The sequence below is a fragment of the Strongylocentrotus purpuratus genome, unplaced genomic scaffold, assembly GCF_000002235.5.
Source record: "Strongylocentrotus purpuratus isolate Spur 01 unplaced genomic scaffold, Spur_5.0 spur5_scaffold_16, whole genome shotgun sequence".
In the NCBI taxonomy this organism is placed as follows: Eukaryota; Metazoa; Echinodermata; class Echinoidea; order Camarodonta; family Strongylocentrotidae; genus Strongylocentrotus; species Strongylocentrotus purpuratus.
The window spans coordinates 21,902,781-21,926,590 of NW_022145601.1; the positions used below are offsets into that span (position 1 = coordinate 21,902,781).

The window sequence follows — 23,810 nt, forward strand, 5'->3', positions numbered from 1 at the left end:
GATTCTTAATTGCAGATCGTGAAGTGTAAATAATCTTAAAACGTATCTTTTTAATTTGGCATATGATTAATTTTTTTATCTTACTTCTTGTCCTGTGTTCATAATGCAGATCTCCTTTTTAATTATGTTCCACACGAGTGCCTTCAGCATTTGATTTCAAGTGTATTCGGTGCCTTTCAAATAATAAGGTTGGGCAACCTCCATCACTATGCTGTATTTAAATTTGATAAAAAGTATATATTCAATATAATTCAATATTTTCCATTTCTCTTTATTTGTTATGTTATGATCTTGTTACAATTCAAACTCATCACATGATTTGAACATGCAGTTTCACAGCAGAATCAAGAATGTGTGGATGTATATTTTCTGAATTTCAAGAACTCAAACTCTTTCCTTCGTCTAAAGCTGTGATATTAAACTGTTTGGCCCACATTTCCAGCAGCATGTACCTTTTCAGGACAGGGACCTCCTAAATCCAAATTGAAGGGGGGACAGCACTTCTTCTTTTTTGGCAGGGAGGGGGGGGGGGGGGGGGGGGGAGAGATATGTAGCTCAATTTAGAAAAAGGTAGGAAGTAGGAAGGTTGAAATTGTGTTGTGTATTTCAAAATGTTCAATCACATAATTCTATAACTACGGTCGTATAATTTGAATAGATTTTTATTCATTTATCACCCCTTTTTTTGAAATCCTGTCCCCAAAAGCCCTTGGTGGAAAACCACTGGTTTAGAATAAGGAAAAGCTCATCAAAGAACTTGTTCATCTCTGAATTAAACGATTGAGAGAGGGAGATTAAGAGAGAGAGAGAGAGGGGGAGAAAGAAAAATCAAGAAATGAAAAGAGATAAAGGAAACAAAACCAACAAAATGTGAGAGAAAGATGGAGCATGACAAAAACGGGAGAAATGAAGAAGAAAGAGAAAAAGAAACACCGGAAAGACTAAAAGAACGAGAGAGAGAGAGGCAAAGAGAAAACATAAAGATGGGGAAAGGAAAAGAAGAGGTGGTGGGATGACTTGTAGAGAAGATGTGAAGTACATTTAAGAAGGAGAGATCAAGATGAAAAAAAGAACAGTCCATGAATGCACTTGCTCACAAGAACACATAAACTCGCTTGGTCAGGTCTCTGTATTCGCCTACAAACACACTTGGGCGTACCCCTGTTCGATACCAAGTCGCGTCTTTCGGATGGGATGTTAAGGTCGGTCCCTAGACGTAATTAAACTTATCTGATTGTTACACGTCTGTAAAGACCCAATTACACGCAACGCACACATACGCACACATACTGTAAAATCAAATAAATATGTATGTTAGCCAAAAACAAGGTGCAAGTACATGTATATGGTGCTCAAAACGTTTCCAATCATTTTTTTTTTAAACCAGTGTGCTTGAAGTTCTTTAGTATTGTAACTCAAGAGTCAGTTTTGGTCTAAAATTTTATGTAGTACAGGAGTCGGTATGAGGAGAATATTGAAACATTAATTTGTTATTTGTGTGTGTGTGTGTAGAGTGGGGGGGGGGGGTATAAGAATAATAGTACAAAGTGCTGTTCAACATTCAAAATCCACATCAGAAAACAAAGAGAATAAGGCAATGGCATAAACCATATTTGGGATTGATATGAGGACGTAGATTTATTTTCGCATGAGAAACAGTCATAATATACTCTAACTACAAACTATACGATAGCCAATAAAGAAAGGTGATACATAGAAAAAAAAGATACAAAACAATAAAATAACAATTACAACAACACAAATCGTCTTGCTGATATTCAAATATCGAAATCCTCAAGAGTGTTAATATCCAAGTAATACTTTGATTTTTCTATTCATCTGCAGTATTACAAGCTAACATTTACTACATGGACTAGAAGAAATTCATAAGAGCGGCATATTTGTGGCAAAATAGTTAATAAGTTGTGTAGAAAATAAAAAAGACATCATTTTGACACATGTCAAAGTCTTTTGACCAAAGAAGCAGCTACTCAAACTGACATTTTCAATAAAGGTATGGCAAATTTGTTTGTTTTGCTCTGAATTTCATGTACATGTACTCTTACACATAAATACATACTTCTGGATGGAGTCTTACACAAGTTTCATCCTCTCATTATATCGACCTTCAAATTTCAAAAGTCGATTTTAACCTATATGTTGTAAATATTATTTCTTTCCTTTATAATCCATGCCCATACATATATAAATATTCTACGGCATGAAATAGAATAGTGAGCTCACGTTTCCTTCCATTTTTTAGAATTTTATAAAAAAATGACCATAAAACTTTGGATGTGTACAGTCTATACATGAAGCGATATGGAGAGACTTTGGTTTCGAGGCGTATTCACACTAATACGATATGAACATGCAATTTAAAAAAAAAAATCAAAAGCTTCATAATGTAAACTCAACTTTCGGCATATACAACAACCCTAGAACTTCTGTGTGAGAATCACTACTGGTCTAATAAAGCAATGTTATTGGATTTAAAAAATTAAATCATTTTCATTGACTGTGCTATACAAACACTTGCCCAAGCAAAATAGCTCGAGATTAATTAACTGCTATAGTTCAGTTGCTTAATCTACATATCAGTCAGGCATTTCCATTCAGAATCAAAGAATTACATGATCTTTATGGAAGAAAAAAAAAAGATTAGAAGGAAAAAAGTCCAAACCTTTACTTACTTTTCAATTATATTTTTTTTGATGTTCATATATGGAGAGTTACAAATGACCAAAATTTCTCAATGAATCAAAAAACATTAATTCCTTCACTGGGTAAATATATTCCTGAGTTATAACTATGAATTTTTAAACTTTAATATATTTGATAGATAAAATCTGGATGACTTATAATTTTAGATTCAATCAATTTGGTTTAAATGAGACACAAGTTCCACAAATTTCTGAAATATCAAATAAGCTATAAAATATGCTATATCTTATACATTTAAAACCGGGGGTTACGGGAATAATGGTAATATTCAAATATGGAGGGCAACTTTTGCTTTACCAAGTATACTGGATACACCTACATTTCACTTGCATATCCAATTATCCATTCAATAATATATCAGACAATGAAGTATAAATGTCCACCAAACAAGAACAAAATAATCAATTTTGAATAGTAGCCATAAAATCACATTCAATACGAGACCTAACAAATCAACATGAATAGGATGATAAAAATTGCCGTATGAAGTCATTACATAGTGCACTGATTTGTTCTATTCACTTTTGTTTTCGACTTTTGGTTTGATAGAACCATAGCAATCCAGCTACAAAGAAATAAACGCCATATATTGGTCTCACTTTCCATCTTGGGTGTTTGGGAGGAAATGGACGTCTCAGATAAATACATATTATTTTCTCATCACAAAATATACAATGGTCGAAATTGGACTGGAGGGACTTTGTCTATTTTTTCTTTATACTCCAATCGATTAAACCAAAATGTTAGGAGACGAAGACGATGATTGGCTGTATTTGCAGAGAAATATTGTTCTTGAATAGAAATGAAAGAATCAAAGTGAAATCTAGCCCTACCAGATCCATAATTTTGCCATACATAACTCCTCTATTCTTTTATTAATCTTAATGCAAGTCTCATAGGAAATGCAAATTTGCACAATCGTAAACAAAGGTTTACCTACATTTGTCTTGTGTTTGATAACCAAGAAAAAACAAAATAATGAATGAAAGTCATCTTACACCAACATCTTTTCTCATCTTCAAGCAAATAGCGACACAATGATGAAACAAAAATCATAAATCCTTCCCATCTCCAAGCAACCAATATATATTTTCAAATATTTTTAAATTGTTTCCCTTTTTTCAAGTTCTGTTTCACTATTTTGAAAATACCTTTACAGCAATCTTTCATGGAATGATAAGAATTTTGATATAGTACACATAAACGCCAAAAAAACACTACATTGAAATCAATCTCAGTTATTTTGTGTGCATGTGTGCTTGTACATCCTCTGCTACAATGGCATTTTAAACAAAAGAATTCAAGACTGCAGCTCTGTCACCATAACCATGCATCCAACAATTTCTCGAAGACTTTTACCTCATCTTGAAAGTCAGGATGAGAAATACGGGCTTGTCTATCAGAGGAACTCAATAAGACTCTCTAAATATCTACCATTATACATGATTTAAAATTGGAATATCTATATGAGATTCTATTTAAATTTCAGAGTATTTCAAAGTATGTTTCTATTTGATGCATTGTCATACACCTACATGTATGTCAAATTTAAAGAGAGATTGGCCAAAAATAGTAATGCCCCTTGACTTCACCAATAGAATAGAAATTTACTCTCAACCCTGGGGTTAATAGACTGAAAATGTCTACCCCAAAACAGAAATTGAAGAAATCTAAATCCAAGCAACTTTTTACAATTTTTAAGAAAAGTGGCATCCTTGTACATTAGGCTCTGGTAACTTTAGGACTGGCTGTGTGGTAGATTTTTGAATTGAGAAGAGGGCTCCTAAATACACCCAAGTGACCTGATTTGACCTATGGCATGAATATTCATAAGCCATGAACATCACACCGATGAACCATTCATGTACTATCTCAGTGGAGAAAATTGTATGAATACAGAGGGTATGGTGCCCTTGATTCAGAAGAAACACAAAGTACAATATTAAGGAGAGAGTTTAACTAGGAGAGGGAAGGGTCCATGTATAGAAATTCTAATCCTGCCAGATAGGGGGGCGACTACGACACCCCCTCTCCAACCACAACTTCTCACAACGCCACGGCTGCTTCGTTGCATCACGCAGGTCATGACCTCGTCTCGTAGAGGCCACTCCTGCTGATGCAGCGAACCCACTTGATGACGTCGTGATCACTGTAGTTGAGTTTAGGTTCAAAGACTTTCAGGTAGCGCACCTTCAGACCGGAAGCAGCAAACGGGACCTGGTCAATGATGAGAATGAAATAAAATACAATAATAATAATAATAGCTCACATTTATAATGCGCCTAATACTTTGTTTCTAGGCGCAGTACATATTATTACCCCGGTCTTCAGGCTTACCTGCACACAATGTACGCACATTGTCCACTCCCTGGGAGCATTGCGGCCAGTTGCCATTTTACAAGCGCCACTTGCTCATCCAACCCCATTAACTTTCGCATCCTACCGGGTACCCATTTAACACCTGGGTGGAGAGTGGCAAATGTAAATTAACGTCTTGCCAAAGGACAATAGTGCCGCGGCGAAACTCGAACCCTGTATCTTGCGATCTGCAGTCGGGTGACTTATCCACTAGACCACAACGCCTTTACAATTATTATCATTTCATATTATGCATGTCATTTCAAAACTTCAAATTGTGTATTTCCTAGCTATCCTTCAAAATCCTTTAAGAATAATTCTGTAATAATGATGGACTATCCGGGAGATGTGAGACTATACTGCACAAGAATGTTCATATTGCCAGAGTTGAAGATGAGAGCAATACAGTCTTATTGTCACACATAACACACAAACCCTAGCATATGGATAATATATCAAAAGCAGCTATTCTTTCTTGTCTCTCCACACACTTTACCTCAAAGTTCATGGAGATTGGTGGGCGAGCCCATTTCTTCTTGTCTGACGTTGGTAGAAGCTCAATTTCAGCGCTGATCTGGGATTCCTTCATTCCGCTCATCCTCTTGATCCTAACAAACAAAAACAAAAATTCCAGAAAAACTTTGTCATCTCAAGACTTTTTGTTGAGGAAAAACATGTCTATTACCATAATCACAGGCTCCAAACTTAAATGAATGCCAAGGTATACCAAAAAAAAAAAAAAAAAAAATCATAAAATATAAAATTCCATGCCAAAAATCCATCAATTTTCATAACATGGCCCTGCTTGTTCTTGACATTTATGTAGCAAAGGCTTAAGATATGATGTTCCCTTTTTCTAAATCTGCATTTGGCCCAAAATGTAACCCCCCCCCCCCCCCAAAAAAAAAAATCAATATTCAGATCATGATATCTCTAATAATATTCCGCTTTTATATAGTGCTTAATACAAATATCTCTAAGCACTTTACAGATATATCATTACCCCGGTCAATGGATTCAAAATTTACCCGCACACACTGTGTGCACAATCTAAGACTACTAAGACTACTACGCCAAATCTTCAAAGATGTCTTCAGAATTCATTGCCTAAGTTCCAGTTCTATGACCTAAATTTGCTTCTTTAAGGCAGATACAACGTGGCAAAATCGCAGCGTTTTATTAGGGTGACATGAAGTGTAATATGCTTCACCTTTCTGTATCTTACAACACAGAGCTCAGTGACAACGGGCAAATCCTTTGTTGCGCACAGTTGCCTTTCATTTTACACGTTAACAAAACGTGGAGGCTGTTTTTGCGCCTCTCCATATCTGAACACGCCTTTATAGTGGCAGTGAAGAGTTTGAAGCTTATCTGTACTAGTGTACAGGAGGGACTAGACCACTCTGTAAGGTCACTGGACAGGTGGTTATCTCATCAAATCAGCTCTCAATTAACATAAGAAAAAGAGGATCATGGGGGACCAATGGTCACCGATAAGGCATTGTTTTCTATATAGAGGGAGCAAGTAGCTAAAAGTAGGACAGTGTGGCTTTAAATGAGCTTGATTGGACTTACTTCCAGACAATAGCATTCTCGCTGGACTTGTACTTGGCCTTGCCCTTCATACAGATGACCTGAACGCCGCTGGTGTTAAGGGGTGTTGGGATGCGCACCTGTCACAAAAAAAGACAATATTAATAATAATAATATAATAATAATAATAGCCTAATAGTCCACTCCAAATTTTATTAAACCGAAACGGAAATTCTTTTTGCCCAATTGATCGTGAGCCCGGCAGCCACTGAGCAGCGCCAGATCGACGTTGCTCTATCCCTTATTGTTGAACGCCAAACAAGGTAGCAACAACTCCCATCTTTTAACGTCTTTTGGTATGACGCGGCCAGGGTTCGAACCCACGACCTCCCGGTTGTGAGGCGGACGCTCTACTGACTGAGCCAACACTCCGGTCATTAAAGGCATTGTTTAACAATGTTTCCAGTTTTACAAATCTGAGATGCATGGCTCTACATGTTGCCAGTGTCTGTGATATGTTGTAATATTGAAGCCCTAAAAAAATTCAAAATGATCATGAAGTGACACAAAAAAGTAAAAATCATTGAGTGACCGGTTTTACCATTCTCATTTTCCCGAATAGACTGCAGTGTAGTAAAAAATGTTCGGAAAAGGGTTTTTTCTTTATAGCTGAGGCGATGAGCCATGCTTAATTGATGCAAAGTCATTGTAATAAAATACTCCACATAAGATGATGTCATCAAGTTGAGTTTTTAGGTCGGCAACTTCCGATTTTCAATGCTTTAGAATTCTAATTTTTAGCTGTTTCTCCTCTACACTAAAATGGCATATAATTGATATTATTGTAACATATGGCTTATAAGCTTTCAATTGATATATAATTTATCTATTTTATTTTTCACTTCTTGCAGAGTCTTTAAATTTGGCAACCATAATACTAGTATTACATCCATGAAGACCTAAGCAAGAGTGCACTAGAATGCAAAACAAAGACTTTGGAGAATTGTTGGAATCAGATCCTGAGCTGGGAAAAGATGCCATGACCAGATAGATAGAAACTGCAGTCATGTTCAGAAATTCAATTATAGCAAACTTATATCCAGAATTGTATAGTTCCATCTACAAAACGCCTTAACCTAAAATATCATGTATACATGTGAGACATGTTTATCAGAATGTATTCAACCGTTTGTTAATCTAATCAATGTTTTTGTTTTGTGCAAATTTTTGTATTCTTATGTTATTCATTGTTATTTCCTGCAAGTGGAGGCCAAATTTCTGGGTGTTTTAACAAGGACAATTAAATTTGAATCTGAATCTGAATCTGACACAGATTTGAATTGATATCACCAATCTGTAACAACTATAAGGCCATTAAGATACACTTTCGACTTCATACTTACCTCAATCTTCTGCCCCAGTATTGTGGGCTTGAAGTTGGATTTCAACACAACCTTGACCTCCATCTTTGTCCTTCCCACCTCTCTGACTAATGGTATAACCCTGAAGGGCAAGCTAATGTCCTTAGTGGTTCTATACCTGTTGGGAGAAACCATTCAGTAAGAGGGGTTAATTGTAATCCAGAAAGGGTAATGCCATCTTTGTCCACCCTACCTCTCTGACTAATGGTATAACCCTGAAGGGCAAGCTAATGTCCTTAGTGGTTCTATACCTGTTGGGAGAAACCATTCAGAAAGAGGGGGTTAATTGTAATCCAGGGGGGACAATGCAATCTTTGTTCTTCCCACCTCTCAGACTAATGGTATAACCCTGAAGGGCAAGCTAATGTCCTTAGTGGTTCTATACCTGTTGGGAGAAACCATTCATAAAGAGGGGTTAATGGTAATCCAGAAGGAAAAATTCTATTTTCATCCTTCCCACCTCTCTGACTAATGGTATAACCCTGAAGGGCAAGCTAATGTCCTTAGTGGTTCTATACCTGTTGGGAGAAACCATTCACAAAGAGGGGTTAATTGTAATCCAGAAGGGAAAATTCTATCTTCATCCTTCCCACCTCTCTGACTAATGGTATAACCCTGAAGGGCAAGCTAATGTCCTTAGTGGTTCTATACCTGTTGGGAGAAACCATTCACAAAGAGGGGTTAATTGTAATCCAGAAGGGAAAATTCTAATCTTCATCCTTCCCACCTCTCTGACTAATGGTATAACCCTGAAGGGCAAGCTAATGTCCTTAGTGGTTCTATACCTGTTGGGAGAAACCATTCACAAAGAGGGGTTAATTGTAATCCAGAAGGGAAAATTCTAATCTTCATCCTTCCCACCTCTCTGACTAATGGTATAACCCTGAAGGGCAAGCTAATGTCCTTAGTGGTTCTATACCTGTTGGGAGAAACCATTCACAAAGAGGGGTTAATTGGAATCCAGGGGGACAATGCAATCTTAGTCCTCCCTACCGGTCGAAGATCCATCTAAATTTTCCATACCTTTGTACTCCAATTGCCATAACGCAAATTGCATAAATAAGTTGGTGCTGTTCTGGGTTGAAGGTTTCGCATAAATGAAACAGTTTTTTCAACCGCTATATTTTAGTATTTTTAAATAAATGAGTTACAATCGTTACCCTATTACTATTTTTCAACAAAAATAATTTTTACCTTCTCGGCTATGATTTTCCCTCATTGAAAAGTAAAGGTTTTGTTATTGAATCAACAAGTTTTTCCAATTAAAGCTTGGTGCATGATACATATACAACTCAGCCTGTAAGTCACATTTTCTGGAATATGGCTGTGCCCATGTCAAGCTACATGTAAAAGGCATTTCATCATGCCAACAAATTTTCATTTATATATCTCTTGTACACGTTCGTAAGATTTATTATACATCAAAAAGCAGGAATTCATCTTGTTTTTCAGAATATCTACACTGATTCTTTAGGGTTAGTTCTCCTTTACTTAGCACAAAAGGGGATTATCTCCAAGAGAACAGTCCTTTTAAACATCAACTTACTTCATGAGCTCAAATTCACCGTCTGGAGGGATGAAACTGATGCTACGTTCTGACTCAAATTTGCTGAGCTTGACGCACTGATGGAATGTGCAGTCATCAATGGCAATGGATGATTTGCTGAAAGATTAACGAGAAAGAACAAGGATTTTCCTAGTCAGAACATAAAGAATATGCATTCTGCAGCATGTACTGGCATTCGTTGTATGTAAGTAATCCGTACAGACTGTTCCAGCAGTCCAGCTGCCCGATGTAAGTTAAAGCTGGCTTACAATCCAGAAAATTCAATTTAATTCATTATTTTTCAACAAAATCCTTTTTAGGTGAGACTTCATCCAAAGAGGCCATTTTGTAGCAAGAATAAAGAATGGAATATCTACTTTAGGCAGGGCTCACGCTAACGTGTGCCTGGGACACAAGGGCGCCCAAGATCTAAGTCCAGATTCCCTTCTAAACAACGTTGGTGTGGGGCCCTGATTTAGGTATTACAATTTCATTATGAATGCTCATTCATTAACTCTTACTTAGCTTACAGATTCTAGGATCTTTATAGATGAGAATATCAAATTATTTGTCACAAATTATCAGTAAAGGACAGTTGAAATCTGTCTCAGCAACAAGGACTGGGACATAAAGCTGTTCTGTGGTCTTGAACCCGATCGTAGATAACAAGGTCGGAGGATTGCGTCTGTAGTGACCAAACTCGTTTTTACCATTTCAAAACTTGGTTTTTTATTTAAGAACACCGTACAGCATATTGGGTGTGTCTAATTTAAAACATACGTGTCAGACCCGAAGCCTCATTACTTTAATGGTCACATGGGTCTGTGTACTTACGTTAAGGATGTGCATTCATGCTCGAAAAGTAGTCCTTACGAATGCGCGCTATGTCAGGCAAGGCCCTGATGGGTATTTTATGTAGCGGACATTCGTTCACTTGCTTTAAGCGAAGCTGGTTGTCTCCATTTTACTCCGACACGCTTAAGCTTTGCCGTCAATGTAGCCTGTTTGTGTTGCACCATTTAAACAGGTATGTAGAGATAATTGAATATATTTGATGCTATTGAGTTTTACTTTGCTACCAGTGTTTATGATGCCGTAATATAAGAGTCTGTTCGTTAATTGTATATTATGTAATGAGATGTTTTATTCACTGTACGGTAGAAACGTACCGAGGCATGTTAAATGTATTCTTCTGTTATTTACGGGATTGATGAGTAGTCTGTAAGTATCAGACTCGGTTTATATATCATGGGGATTTTTACAACAAATACTGATTTAAATGTAAAAGTCCATAGTATATAATTGACGTTTCATGTTTTTTCCTACTTTAGCCGCTGAGGCGTAAGTTGAGGTTGTTTTATCACCACCACGCTACAAAGCTACAATTGACGATGACGTATGATTTTTCTTACCCGTGTGACATTTAGTCTAGGGTGAGTTGTGTAGGAATATTTATGTTATGTATTCAATAATATTGATTGGAGTCATGACTGTTTGATATCTATACATGTATTTACAGATAATATTGAATACTATGTATTTTATTTCTTGGTTTCTTAATTGCATTTCAATGTATATGAACTGAACTGAACTGTACTGCATTTGTCTACAGAAATTTAATCACAATCCATATGATGACTTGCATGATTTTTATAATGTGATTATGGTACTTATGATGCTTTTGTTTTATTTTTCTGTACAATGCAGGGGTTTCCGTTTTTATTTATAAACGAAATAAACTTCATTGCACTTCACCATGGCGTCTCAACTTCTTCATTTTTTTTTGGCTATGATTTGAACCGTGGAACACGCGTCCCACACGTCCTTTTACTTGCGTCCCTCTGGTTAGGCATTAATCTACTTTTATCGCTCTTAACCTAAGTGTAGTAAGTGGGTACCTGGTAAACGCGTTTCTTGAAACACACTGTTTGCTAGTATGGGATAAGTCCCCTGAACTGTGCAAACGCATGGTGGTATGACATCATAACATGACATGCATGTCGATATCTCTATACTATTCAATTCCAAGTTACTGCTGGTATGAGGGCACTTTTCAAAAGACTATTGACTGGTAGGCGGGTATGAGGGGAATGGCTAAAATCACGACTGCATTTCGACCATTCAGATGGCTAGATTTCTAAAGAGAGATATATAACTGTCATTATCATCAAATTTCTATCGCTACAAAGACCACATTTCAAGTGTTGTTTGGAATGATTACTTTGATTGAATACAGCTGGAATTTTCTTTGAGTAATGGGGGTTGTTCATACCTTTTTGCTGGATCATCTCCTTTCCCCTGCTTGTCCAGTGTGATTTTATCGTTCATGCCAAACTTACACTCGGGCATACCGCTGAGATAACTCTTCATTACGACTCGACCTGCTACATGAGCACTCAAAACCTGGCCTGAGAGACAAAATTATTAAAACAATTTGAATGAGGTCGGGTTCTGGCAGAGGTATAACAAACAAATATTTGTGAGATTGATCAATCTTCTTCTTGCTATGTGACAGATTAAAACGTGTTCATAAATAGCAATGTAATAAAAAATGCTCTCGAAATACACTCACATTTCAATTCATTGTCCAGTAGCGCATATAAAAGTAGCCAAACAAGCCTTTGGGCAGGTAGCAATGGATAATATTTGACCTCAAATACCTGTACATTCCTCATTGTTCACTATAGTTCCATCATGATATAACTACAACGTTATCATAGAGGAGGATTATTTTCTCATATTTTCAGTAGTGTTTCCATCAATTTCAATCCCAAGGGATCATTCATAATTTTAGAGCGCCAGGATAGACATAAACACTATTCAATAACCCACTTTTATTATAATTATTTATCTGGGATGTACCCCTTGAAACTTTTACAAATCACTTTGTGACACAAACATTCACAAATCTGAATCATTTACAATATTTAAGTTTCATGCAAACTAGAATAATCACGTTTGACAACATTGTGACACATGTCATTACTGTACATGGCCTTCATTTCACTTGTCTGAACAAAGACACAGGTAGAATCAGACACTTTTGCGAAGCATGACACTATTTTAAATTAGTCATTCACGTCACATTCATTCTGCAAAAGTTAAAGCAAACTGTCCTACCTTGCGGGGACATGAGTAGATTAACATTCTCGAGCACGTCAAGGAAGAGTTCATTACGACGGTACTTGATGCCTTCCCTTCTCCAACCGATCTGTCCTGTCACCTGATTGGTGATCTGTGCTTGTTCCTCTTTGCTCTGAGGATAAAAAGAGGACATCGTCTTTCAAAAGTGCTGTAGCCGAGTATTTTCGACATTTGACAAGTTATTCAAAGGTTATGGGATTAAGCCTTAGCATAACAATGATATCTTTTGACAAGACATTCATCTTCCTTCGCCAATATCAATCCACCAGTAAGATTCTCCTGGACATCAAAGAAGAATTCATTGTGACAAAACTTGGTCATCTTGCTCCATGTTGAATGAAATGCAGAGCTACCAAGTGTCACGCATTAGGCGTCTGGAAATGCTCTCACACACTGCGCGCGCGCTAGATTTCGAAAAAACGCTATACCTTATACGTGTGTTATACCCTTGCCCGCGCGCCAGCGGGCCGAATCATGCAAATGTCACGCATTGCTGATCTTTGAACTTGGCGTCTCTGGAAATGGGAGAGTTGTCCCATGACTACAAAATCCACTGACCATATTGCCAATTTGTATTTCAAATATTCATAACTTTATTATTGGTCTGATTTATTTCAAACTTTCGCCATTTCGTGTATCATATTTCAAAGCTTAATTATTACAAGATTTGGATTGCTATTAAAGAGAAGAACTTACTGATGATTTGATTCCTTGCTGTATGATGTATGTCTTCAGCATCCCTGTATCTGTGTTCTGTGGGTAACCATAGTCCAGAATTTCTGAAAGAAAATGGAACAACTTATTTATACATGACAATTCTAGAGGTTTCATTCTGCACTAATCTCAGTCTACATGTTGAAGCCCCACTGCACTACTTATAGCTACTAGCGCCCTCTATATAGCGAACAATGCCTAATCAGCAACCATTGGTCCCCCATGATCCTCTCATTCTTTAGGAAGGGAAGACACAGTACAAGATATTAAAATCTCAAATGTAAATTTTGGAGATCAAAATCACCTGCCGAGAGCTAGAACTCAAAAACTACAGTCTATTGGGGAACACGAGTATGGTAAAACCGGTCACTCAAAGATTTTTAATTTTTTGAGGCACTTCTTGATCATTTTGAAGCGCGATTTTTTTAGGGCTTCAATATTACACCATATCACAGACACTGGTAACATGTAGGACCGTGTATCTCAGATTTAACATTGTTAAACGATCCCTTTAACAGAGAAAATGATAAAACTTTCAAAGATTTAAGTTACGATTTGATCAATTGTTTTGATAACAATGATATTTTGCAGTGCTTACCGTCTAAAAGCTCATAGATGAGCACAAAGTTATTCTTGATGTTGTCCTCGGTGACCTTGCCAAAGTACGAGGTCATGACCTCCATCAGCTTGGCCAGGAACTCAAAGACCATGGGTGCATTCACATTCTGCTTGGTCACGGCCGCCACCCAGATGTTGCCCCGCTTGATGTGAAAGAAGCTGGTGCGTGCCATGTTGGTGACGGGGGAGCGCACCTGCTGGCGGGCGTGGATCACGTTCACGCGGAACGCGTCCACGGCATTTCGCCTTCAAAAGAAAGGGGTACAACATGAAAATGTGAATTAGCATCAATAAGGTACATTGTTCAGATTGGGAGGGATTCTTCATTTTGAAATATAATACACATGAAGGCCAAGTGCCACACAAAGAATGTTGGACCTGGCAAAAACAGAATTGTAGATATTTACACGTACATGTAAGCAGAAAAAAAACATCAGAATACAACCGATCTTACTGGAACTAGTCCATCATTACGATGATCACATGATGAATCCTTTAGTGTTTCCTTGGAATGACATCACAAATGAAATTCTACAGGAACTATGTCAGCCACGAGACTTGTCAATATTGTGGATGCGAGTAATTACATCATGCTTGGCAGTTTGACAGAGCTGATTCTGCTATGCTGTACATTAGCTCCTGTGAGTCCTGTAGCAAAAGGTCACCGTCATTCTTTTGTGGTTATTTGCAAGAGTCTCAGGGGAGGTGATTTTCATTAATTTAAGCTGCCTCTTCAAGGGGTTCTTGTCATAAAGAGAGTCAGAAAATTGATCCTTCATCCACTTTCCGTTCTCTGTAGAGAATTCACCTCTATCACAAAATCTATGAGATGGATTTAATTTAACATGTTCTGCAAGGCAATCATACATCCGCACATTAGATGATTTCATCAACAGTGACTCTGTGACTCAGATAATGTATGTGCTAATTGAACAGAACAGAAATCTTTCACATGGACAATTGAAATACTTCAGCTACTTTGGTGACAAACACATGCTTTGCAGCACCTGGGGGGGGGGGGTGTTTCACAAAGATCCGAAGTTTAACTTTATGGAGAGCCATTCGTAGCCTTAAAATAAATATTCAAAATAAAAAATTCCTGTATTTTAGACTATTCATAAATTCCACATCAAGAACATGAAATCTCCTTGATAATAGAAAATACGAATAATTTGAATCAACATTTTTTGTCTTTTAAAATAACTTGTACAAAATATTTTCATAGGTGCCAACGGCTTTCCATAATGGTTAGTCCAACTTAGAGATAAGTTTGACTTAGGATCTTTGTGAAACACCCCCAGTTGTAAGAGAAGTGGTACTTACCCTATGTCATCTCGAAAGACTCGAGAGATCAGGACCTCCCCCTTGTGGTTGTAAATAAACAGACCTCCTAACATCTTAGGCTAGCTCATTGTCCTGTAAGAGAAATAACAATAACAAAGAAATTTAGATCAAAATTAGATTCTTATAATGATTTGGTATTTTTATTCAGGGTATGTATGCGTACACGTCAGGATTATTACTGCTCTGCCTGTAGGCCCTGCAATTATTATTAAAGGTGAGTTGTTGTTTTTGTTTTACCTGACTGCTAAGAAATCATGTGTAGTATACTTGGAAGTAAGTAACCAGAGGACCTACAGCTCTAAGTCCTCTCCGAAGAACTTGGTAATAAAGGATAATGCATTTCCAAATGGCACTAGCGCATCAAATCATTTATGAGCCAATGACCTCTGTTATGAGACCTCTGCTCTACCACTGAGCCATCGCGCCTCACTTTACTATTATTGTTTCTGGATTGACATGTACCTTTGTAATACATGTACAGTTGGGTCAAGACAAATATGGGGAAAACACCTTATGACAGGATGTAAGCATAAATCAACGATCGAACCAAGGAGCCCTCGTATGAGATTTGAGAGCCCTTACCACTATCAAACGGTGCTGCCTTGAGGCCAGACCAACTGCTTCAGAGTCTCTATGCATGGGCCCCTACTTCAAAAATTTAGATAATTCTATATTTCTGCTTTTATTTCAAGAATTTCATTCCATTCAATCCATTCCAATTCCATTTTGTTCATGTCATACCAAACTTACGATTTTATTTCTAGCTTGACTCTACAATTTGTTAGAATAAATATTCATGAATGTATATTGCAAAGCAAAAGCAATCTTGTACAAAAGTCGCTTTTTTTTAATTAAAAAAAAGCAGTGTATTGAGGAAAAAAGTGAGCCCCTACACTTGCAAGAAAAACTAGATAAACAAATAAATGCAACATTATAATTAATGCATAAACTTATAAACGGCAAGGGCAAATTACTTTTTTAATAAGGAAACTCCGCTTAAATCAATATGACTTTTGGACTTGCGCGTTCCTCTCTCAGTCTCTATTCCTCTGACAAAGAGAGGGTACATCAAGTCAAAAGTCTGATTGGTAACAATCGGAATAAGTTGGACTTGTCTACTTGTAGATTACAGATTGGAGTCATTGAAATACATTTGTGATTTAAGAATTGGTCCTGAAAGCATACTACATGTACATGTACATCAGGGGCATCCTTTCACAAAACCGTCAAACATGCAAGTTCACCGACATCCCATTGAAGTGTGCAAAAATAATGGTTCAATTAATCAATTGAATATACGTGTTTCAATGGGATGTCCACGAACTTGTACATTGCCGGTTTTGTGAAATGCTGCCCTGGTTGCCCCGACTGTAAATCAAATATAAAAATTTGATCACTTAGTTCTAGAATGGAAAAAATTCATGATTATTGTGGACATGGTTCAGAATGAAATACAAAATTATTTTTAAATACAGTCAAACCTGCTTTAGTGACCAGCTGTCTACAAAGACCACCTGTCTACAAAGACCACTTTTTGAGTTTCCCTTGGGCGGTCGCTATAGACAGGTTTGACTGTATCATCAGTAGGCCCATTTCATTGTATTTTGATTTTGGTGCTTGTTTTTACACAATTATAGTTGTTTATATAAACTTTGACTATCACCTTGATTGACCAAAATTGTAAACATGCATTGACTTAAGCTGTAAATTCAACAAATATAATCTAGCATCACAGTTCTCTAACACAACTTTTAAGTGCAACTTCAGTTCATTTTTTTTCATGTTTTACTTGTGTAGAATTGAGGAAAGCAAATATAATTTTGCCTAGCCCTAGGAAAAAAAATGAGAGATGATCATGACTTTCACTCAGTTTAAAGAACATACATGTAGATCTAGATCTATTCTGCCAGAATCTCTAGTCACCGCACGTAGGCTACAGTGTTTTAAGACTGGTTTAAATAAACACTGGCTTGCCAAAAAATTTCATGTAACCCGACATCCACACATTTTGCACTCCGTTTAAGTCACAAACTGTCAATTGAACTTATATTTTGGAAGACGACCTGGACATCTACAGGATTACCCCACTCCCCTTTAATGCTTTATCAGATGATGATGATCATGAGTAATTATACAAAACCAACAAGGCAACAGTGACCAATTGACACTTGGCTTACATGTATGGCGGTGTGACCAAAGTTCGCGCGTGACCAAAGTTCGCTTTCTCAAAAAATCGGTAAGATTTCGAAAATCTGATATCACCAATGGAAAGAGGGTCATAAAATTACCCAGAAACGAAATTTTCTTTAGAATTGGGTGCGAAATTGTGAAAATATTGACAAAAGATCGGCAAATTTTGCAGTTATTTGCGTCCGTTCCGAAAAATTATCAACTTACCGATAAGGGTCTGGAAATCTTCATTTTGAGATCAGAAATCCTCAAAATTGTAAGTAAAGAGTGGTACTAACTGATTGTACGATATCTTGTCTTGCAAATTATGATATTACCTTATTTTTGATGGATCGCATTTTTTGATAAATCAACTGTAAACCACCGTGCGCGAAGTTAGGTCTCATTGTTTTTATGACTTTTTTAGATGCAGCGCGCACGCACGATCGGACATCGAATTTTAAGATCGCGATATCTCCGAAATCCTTCGACGGTAAATTTTTCTAGTTGAACCAATCTGTAGTAAAAAACTTTGCCGTCCATTTGGTAATAATTGAAATAAATAAAGTTGTGTAGAATGTGAGAAATCATAGATCGAATATCACATTTTGTAATATGTTCTAAAATGTGCGCGAACTTTGGTCACCCCTTCATACATGTATCAGTATCACAGACACTTTTTTTTTTCCTCTCTCTTTGCCATGTTTGCAACTTTATTTGTGATCTCTCAATTTAACTTATATTTTGAAAGACGACTGGGAGATCTAAGGGGGGAACCACACTCCCGTATATCAGATGATGATGATGATGATGAGTAATTGAACAAAACCAAGTGACCGATTGACACTTGGCTCATCACCGACACTTTTTTTTTCTCTCTCTCTCTCTTTGCGATGTTTCAATTGTTTGTAAATTGTAACTTTAATTACACAAATAACTCGCTCTGAAATTAAACAAAGTGTTCATGCATAACACATAGAAACGAAAAAATACACAGATTTCGATTCATGACATTAAACATGCTAAAAAACTACTTGAAACTAGCAAATTCGTCCTTCGATCGGCACTACCCTCAAATACACAGTAACACTCGCCCACGTACAATTCGTGCAAAATTGTCAATTATGAAGTCCATACACAACTGGAATTTGGCGTATTTAGAGCGTATACTTCCAGAATAACATTATATAATAAGAAATGTACATTTAAAGAAACTCTCTGATAATTTTCACAAGAATATATCATAAGATAAAGGTTAAAATTGTGTTTTTTTAATAGTAACACACCCACCTTCGGTTTCTTGCACGGCTCAAATCCTCGATCAATTCCTGTACGAATGAATGGCAGCGGAAGTTGGGCGGATCATGCAGTTGGCGCAAAATGAACGTAGATGGAACTAGATATGTAGAACAAGAGATGCAGTTTGATATTGATGATGATGAAGACAAATTTGCAAAAAGGAAAATTACAAGAAGAAGAAGAAGAAAAAGAAAAAGAAATAAAGGGGAAAATAAAAATAAAAACTGAAAAACAAGGATGATGGTGAGCCGAAGAAGAAGGAGGATAACAAGTGGAAGAAGGGGAAAAGAAAAGGGAGAAGAAGGAAGAAAGAAATAGGAGGAAGAGGAGAGGAGGAGAATTTAAAAATTTGCTTCAACTTAAAGGTTTCTATGTTAATTTTGGACATGTTCTGTGTATGAATTTTGGGAATATTGTAGTATACTTCGCATAAAGTATGTGACATCATAATTATAACCCAATGTTTGACTTTCCCATTCAGTGGACTAAAATCAAACTCGTTTCCAAAAGCTTTTTACAAAATCAAATAGGAAACTACCACCCAATAAATAATAATCTGCGAAGCAATATAAATACTGGAGAATACTGGAAAATGGAGAAAACGAAAAACTATTGCAAATATTTATAAAATATTGAATGGCTTTGAGTGTAATACAAGAAGATATTGTCATAGCTCGAGCAATATATTCTTGTATCACACTCAAAGCCATCCAATATTATATAAATACTGGAAAATGGAGAAAACGAAAGTTTTTTTTTCCCCTGGAGAAAAAGAGCCTTATTGTATCGAGACAATGAAAGTAGGAGAATCGAATTTACAATCACATCCACCTTCATTATAGCACCAAATAACACAGTTTTATAGAGCCATCATAACAGCCATGTGACCCTTCCCTTTATAATTCTCCCAATCCATTTGAAAGCTTTTTTTTTAATACAATACAATAAAGCGTGCAGGGCGACACCCCCTTCCACTGCCCTATACAGACTAGTCGTAGGCCAGAGCTTTCCCCATAATGATTTTGTCAGAACAAAGACGAACGTTGTAGGTGCCACTCTACAAAGATTTTTTCTTCTCTTCTAATAAAATGCGTGGGCGTTTCTATCAGCCAGCTAAGTTATGAGTCATCATATCCACAAAGAGTCATGGCATTTCAGTCACCCTAACGAGTTGTTATAATCACTAGCTATAATCCTTTGCGGCAGTTATTTTCCTTATGACGATTTTTTTTTCTTTCTTCTTTTTCTCTTTCAATAGCATTTATTCATAAACTGAAAGCTGTCATATCAAAATATCAAATCATGACGACCTTAGCTTGCTTTCAAAATGTGAATGATGTACATAACGCCTTAATGTTGCGTTCGAAATGTAAATTATAATAGGCACGCGCGCAATCGTCTCCTTCTCCTCCTCCTTCTCCTCCTTCTCCTCCTTCTCCTCCTTCTCCTCCTTCTCCTCCTTCTCCTCCTTCTCCTCCTTCTCCTTCTCCTTCTTTTCTTCTTCTCCTTCTTTTTCTCCTTCTTCTTCTTATTCTCTTTCTTCTTCTTCACCAAAATGTGAAGCATATTAGACATTAGTTGAGCAATTAAGTTGGATAAATACTTATAAAAGGACATTAATTTTGTGCCGCGTCGGGACTCGAACCGCGGACCTTGTGATTCACAGTATGGCATATCCACTCGACCACGACACCTCTAATATTAATGTAGAACCCTATTGTTGCATTGTTGCGGTAGTGAGGAAAATTGTCACGCAAAGTGATGCAATTTTTTTTCACTACCGTCACTTCGTGAAAACAGCGACGAATTGTTGCATATTTGTTGTCCGACTTACGTTTGCCCAGTAACATCTGCCCAACTAATTTTGAACATTTAAGTGGGTAAATATACACTGTCGGTCATAAATGGTGGAATACTTTTTTTTTACCCCGATTTATGGAATGATTTTGACAATGAGTTATTCCTAATAGATCTAAATGTAAGTATACATTCTCAGATTTTATTGCATACTTATTTGCGAGTGTTTGTTTTGCGTGACTGCTAAAGCATGTGCAGTGAGCTACTATGCTAATAAACTAGGGGACCTACGTCCTTCACGCTTTTTATTCTGGGGCCTCACAGTATAACGAGGCCATTGCTTAACCACCGAATCATGACTGTACGCAGCGGGAGCTAGGGTACGACGCCGCCCCCACAAATAACACAAAAATAAGAAAATGCAATAAATTATCAATAATTCATTTGCATTTCCCCCGGTCCCCAACAGAAAAAGTTCCTTTTTAGGGCCATGCAGTATGGTTCAAGGCATGCCCACATAGAGAATTTTTTTATATTAGGGATCGGGGCAAAATGCAATGAATTATTGATTATTTATTGCATTTTCTTTGCTTTTTTGTATTTGTGGGGGCGGCGTCGAACCCTAGCGCCCGCTGCATACATTCATGATTCAGTGGCTAAGCAATTGCCTCGTTACCGACTGTGAGCCCCAAGGATCAAAACCGTGTCGATGTGCTTCATCCATGCCCTTTTATGTGGCATTAATCCTCATTACTGTCAGTTGTGACTTATGCTACGGTCACAAAGGTTCGTACGAACGATAATTTCGTACGAATCTCCCTGTTTTTCTATTGTCTTCCCGAATTTCCATTGTCTGAAAATCGTTCGTACGGCGTTCGCAGCAGTTCGTGATGGCATTTGTGACCGAGGCTTTAATGACATAGGTCCCCTAGTTCATTAGCATAGTAGCACACACATTCTTTAGCAGTCACGCAAAAACAAAAAACACTCACAAATTATTATTCAAAAAAATCTGAGAATGTATCCTATTATCTATTTATTCTAAACCTATTCGGAATAAATCATTGTCAACATCATTCAATAAATTGGGGTAAACAAAATTATTCCACCATTATGACCAACAGTGTACATGTAGTAAATGTTCGGGAGAAAATAACCAAATGTTGGACAAAAATGGCCCATCTTTAATTTGCCCAATAACATTATTTATTTCGTTGGTTACTACATGGTTGGTAAGAAATAACCCAATAATTATTGGACGACATTTGCCCAACATCGATTTGCCAAGTAACACCTACCCAACCTATTTTTTAACCTTTCATGTAGGTAACTTTATAGTAAAAGGTTGACGGGAAAATAACCCAATTATCGGACAAAATTTGCCCAATTTCGATTTACCCAGTAACATCTGCCAAACTTTTTTTTTACAGTGTAGTAGCATTAGATCGTCTGGGGTAAGCAGTTTTGCAATATGACCAGATACGTTCTATTCAAAAGAACAATCTTAAGCAAAATAATGAAACAGGCGATTTATTCATATTTTTTTATATTCAGGTCTTCTTTAGAAAGGGTAACCCTCTCAATAACAAATATTGCCCCTACAAGGGGCTCTGTTTTCATAAAACATGTCATTGAAGATATTCATTTTAAGAAATGAAAAGAATCTTTAAAATTTGATGTTCTTGACCACTGCTTCTTTCGGGACCACTACCCTTATTAGATGACAGGAATTGACGAAAGATAGGGTCGTAATCGAAATCGCCCATCGTATGACCGTATCAGTAATGTTTAGTTAAATTATGATTGGGTATTTTCTAGTATTGTTTCTGGCATTGCTTTAAAAGTAGGCCTAAATGGGTAATCATACTTCCACGACCATGGATACATTTCGGATGCCTGCCTCTAATTAGAGAAAAACTCCGAAAGAACATTGATTACCCTTCCTCCCACTCCACCCCCCTCTCCTCCCTCTGCCACATAATTATAATTACGTTAATGAATTGGCATTTTCCTTTTCATTTCTTCTTATTCTGGTATCGGGTTAGACAGTTTAGCTTTAGTTGTTCTTTTGGTGTGCAATGTCACTTTCTCCGATATTAGTGTAAAGCCTATTTAAATACACTTCCATAATATTGCTTTATGTGCCACAAATTTCTAATGGTCAGGGTTAAAAATGTTTAGTAAATTTTAGTGATATACATTTGGATTGGCCTATTTGGGAATCCTGTTACATACGCTGCTGGTGTTACCAGCTTTCAGCAATATCAGTGTCTGTTGATATCTGAACTGCATGGATAGTGTTGTTCGCAAATGCACAATACAAAAACAAAAACAAAAGATTATCTGTAAAAGTCCTTTTGGAAATATAAGCCTGTTTCACATCCAAAAAAGTAAACGAATGCCCGTCCCGCATGCCTATGGCTGCTAAGGACAGGGGTCACCCCCCCCCCCCCCATTGAATGGCGGAAAACAAGAAGAAGGAGAGTGGAGAGAGAGAGAGAGAGAGAGAGAGAGAGAGAGAGAGAGAGAGAACGTGAAAAGTGAACCAACTCCCACCCTTCCTGTGGTCCATAATTATCATCCACCTCATTTTCGGAGCACCCCCCCCCCCCTACACCACGGCCCTTTCAGTAAAACAAAGAATCAGAATGTCATTATCAATAATGTGGTTAACCCTGAGCAATGCTAAATGTTTAGAATTAATAATTAACTTTCTTCTTCTTCTTCGTTTGGTATTATAATGGCTATTAGTCAAATTTGACTATTGTTGCCAATTTCATCGCATCTCTTTCTTGGTAATTTTTTTCTTTCCCAAGCTCTGGTAGCCCGAACCGGACTATAGTTTACAGGCGCATCCTAAAAAGAAATCGGGATGGGCACTAACATATTAACAGATACGGGGGGGGGGGGGGGATGCTGCTCTAAGGGGTCATTTTTTTTTTTACACAAAAGTCCCTAAACATGGGTCTCATTTTCAGAACAAAAATATCCTTAAACATGGATCCGTTTTTTCAAAATGTCCAAAAATCTCCCAAAATAACCCATAAAAATGGGTAGGGGTATCGAGACTTGAGCGGCACACCCCGTCCAAACCAAATCTGAGTATAAAAACGGGGGGGGGGGGGGTGCTCCCTCTTCTTTGC

At 37.2% G+C, this 23,810-nt stretch overlaps 1 protein-coding gene across 1 annotated transcript; it reads right to left on the reverse strand.

Moving 5' to 3' along the window:
• Positions 1–1,612: 1,612 nt before the first annotated feature.
• LOC576205 (AP-2 complex subunit mu) lies at positions 1,613–18,974 on the reverse strand. Its single transcript, XM_774810.5, has 11 exons — positions 18,862–18,974; positions 15,382–15,474; positions 14,039–14,304; positions 13,423–13,505; positions 12,703–12,838; positions 11,855–11,990; positions 9,583–9,699; positions 8,019–8,154; positions 6,658–6,755; positions 5,579–5,690; positions 1,613–4,941 (listed from the first exon to the last, which is right to left on the reverse strand). Exons 2-11 carry the CDS (start codon positions 15,453–15,455, stop codon positions 4,807–4,809), a joined length of 1,293 nt encoding a protein of 430 aa, XP_779903.1. The 5' UTR covers positions 15,456–15,474; positions 18,862–18,974; the 3' UTR covers positions 1,613–4,806.
• Positions 18,975–23,810: the final 4,836 nt, after the last annotated feature.

Bases quoted from the DNA above. Each gene is read 5' to 3' on its own strand.
- LOC576205 (XM_774810.5), bottom strand. From the start codon at position 15,455: ATGTTAGGAGGTCTGTTTATTTACAACCACAAGGGGGAGGTCCTGATC. The intron at 11,991-12,702 runs GTAGGACAGTTT...TTTGTCTCTCAG, and splicing joins TCTACTCATGTCCCCGCAAG to GCCAGGTTTTGAGTGCTCAT. The intron at 4,942-5,578 runs GTAAAGTGTGTG...ATCATTGACCAG, and splicing joins CAATCTCCATGAACTTTGAG to GTCCCGTTTGCTGCTTCCGG.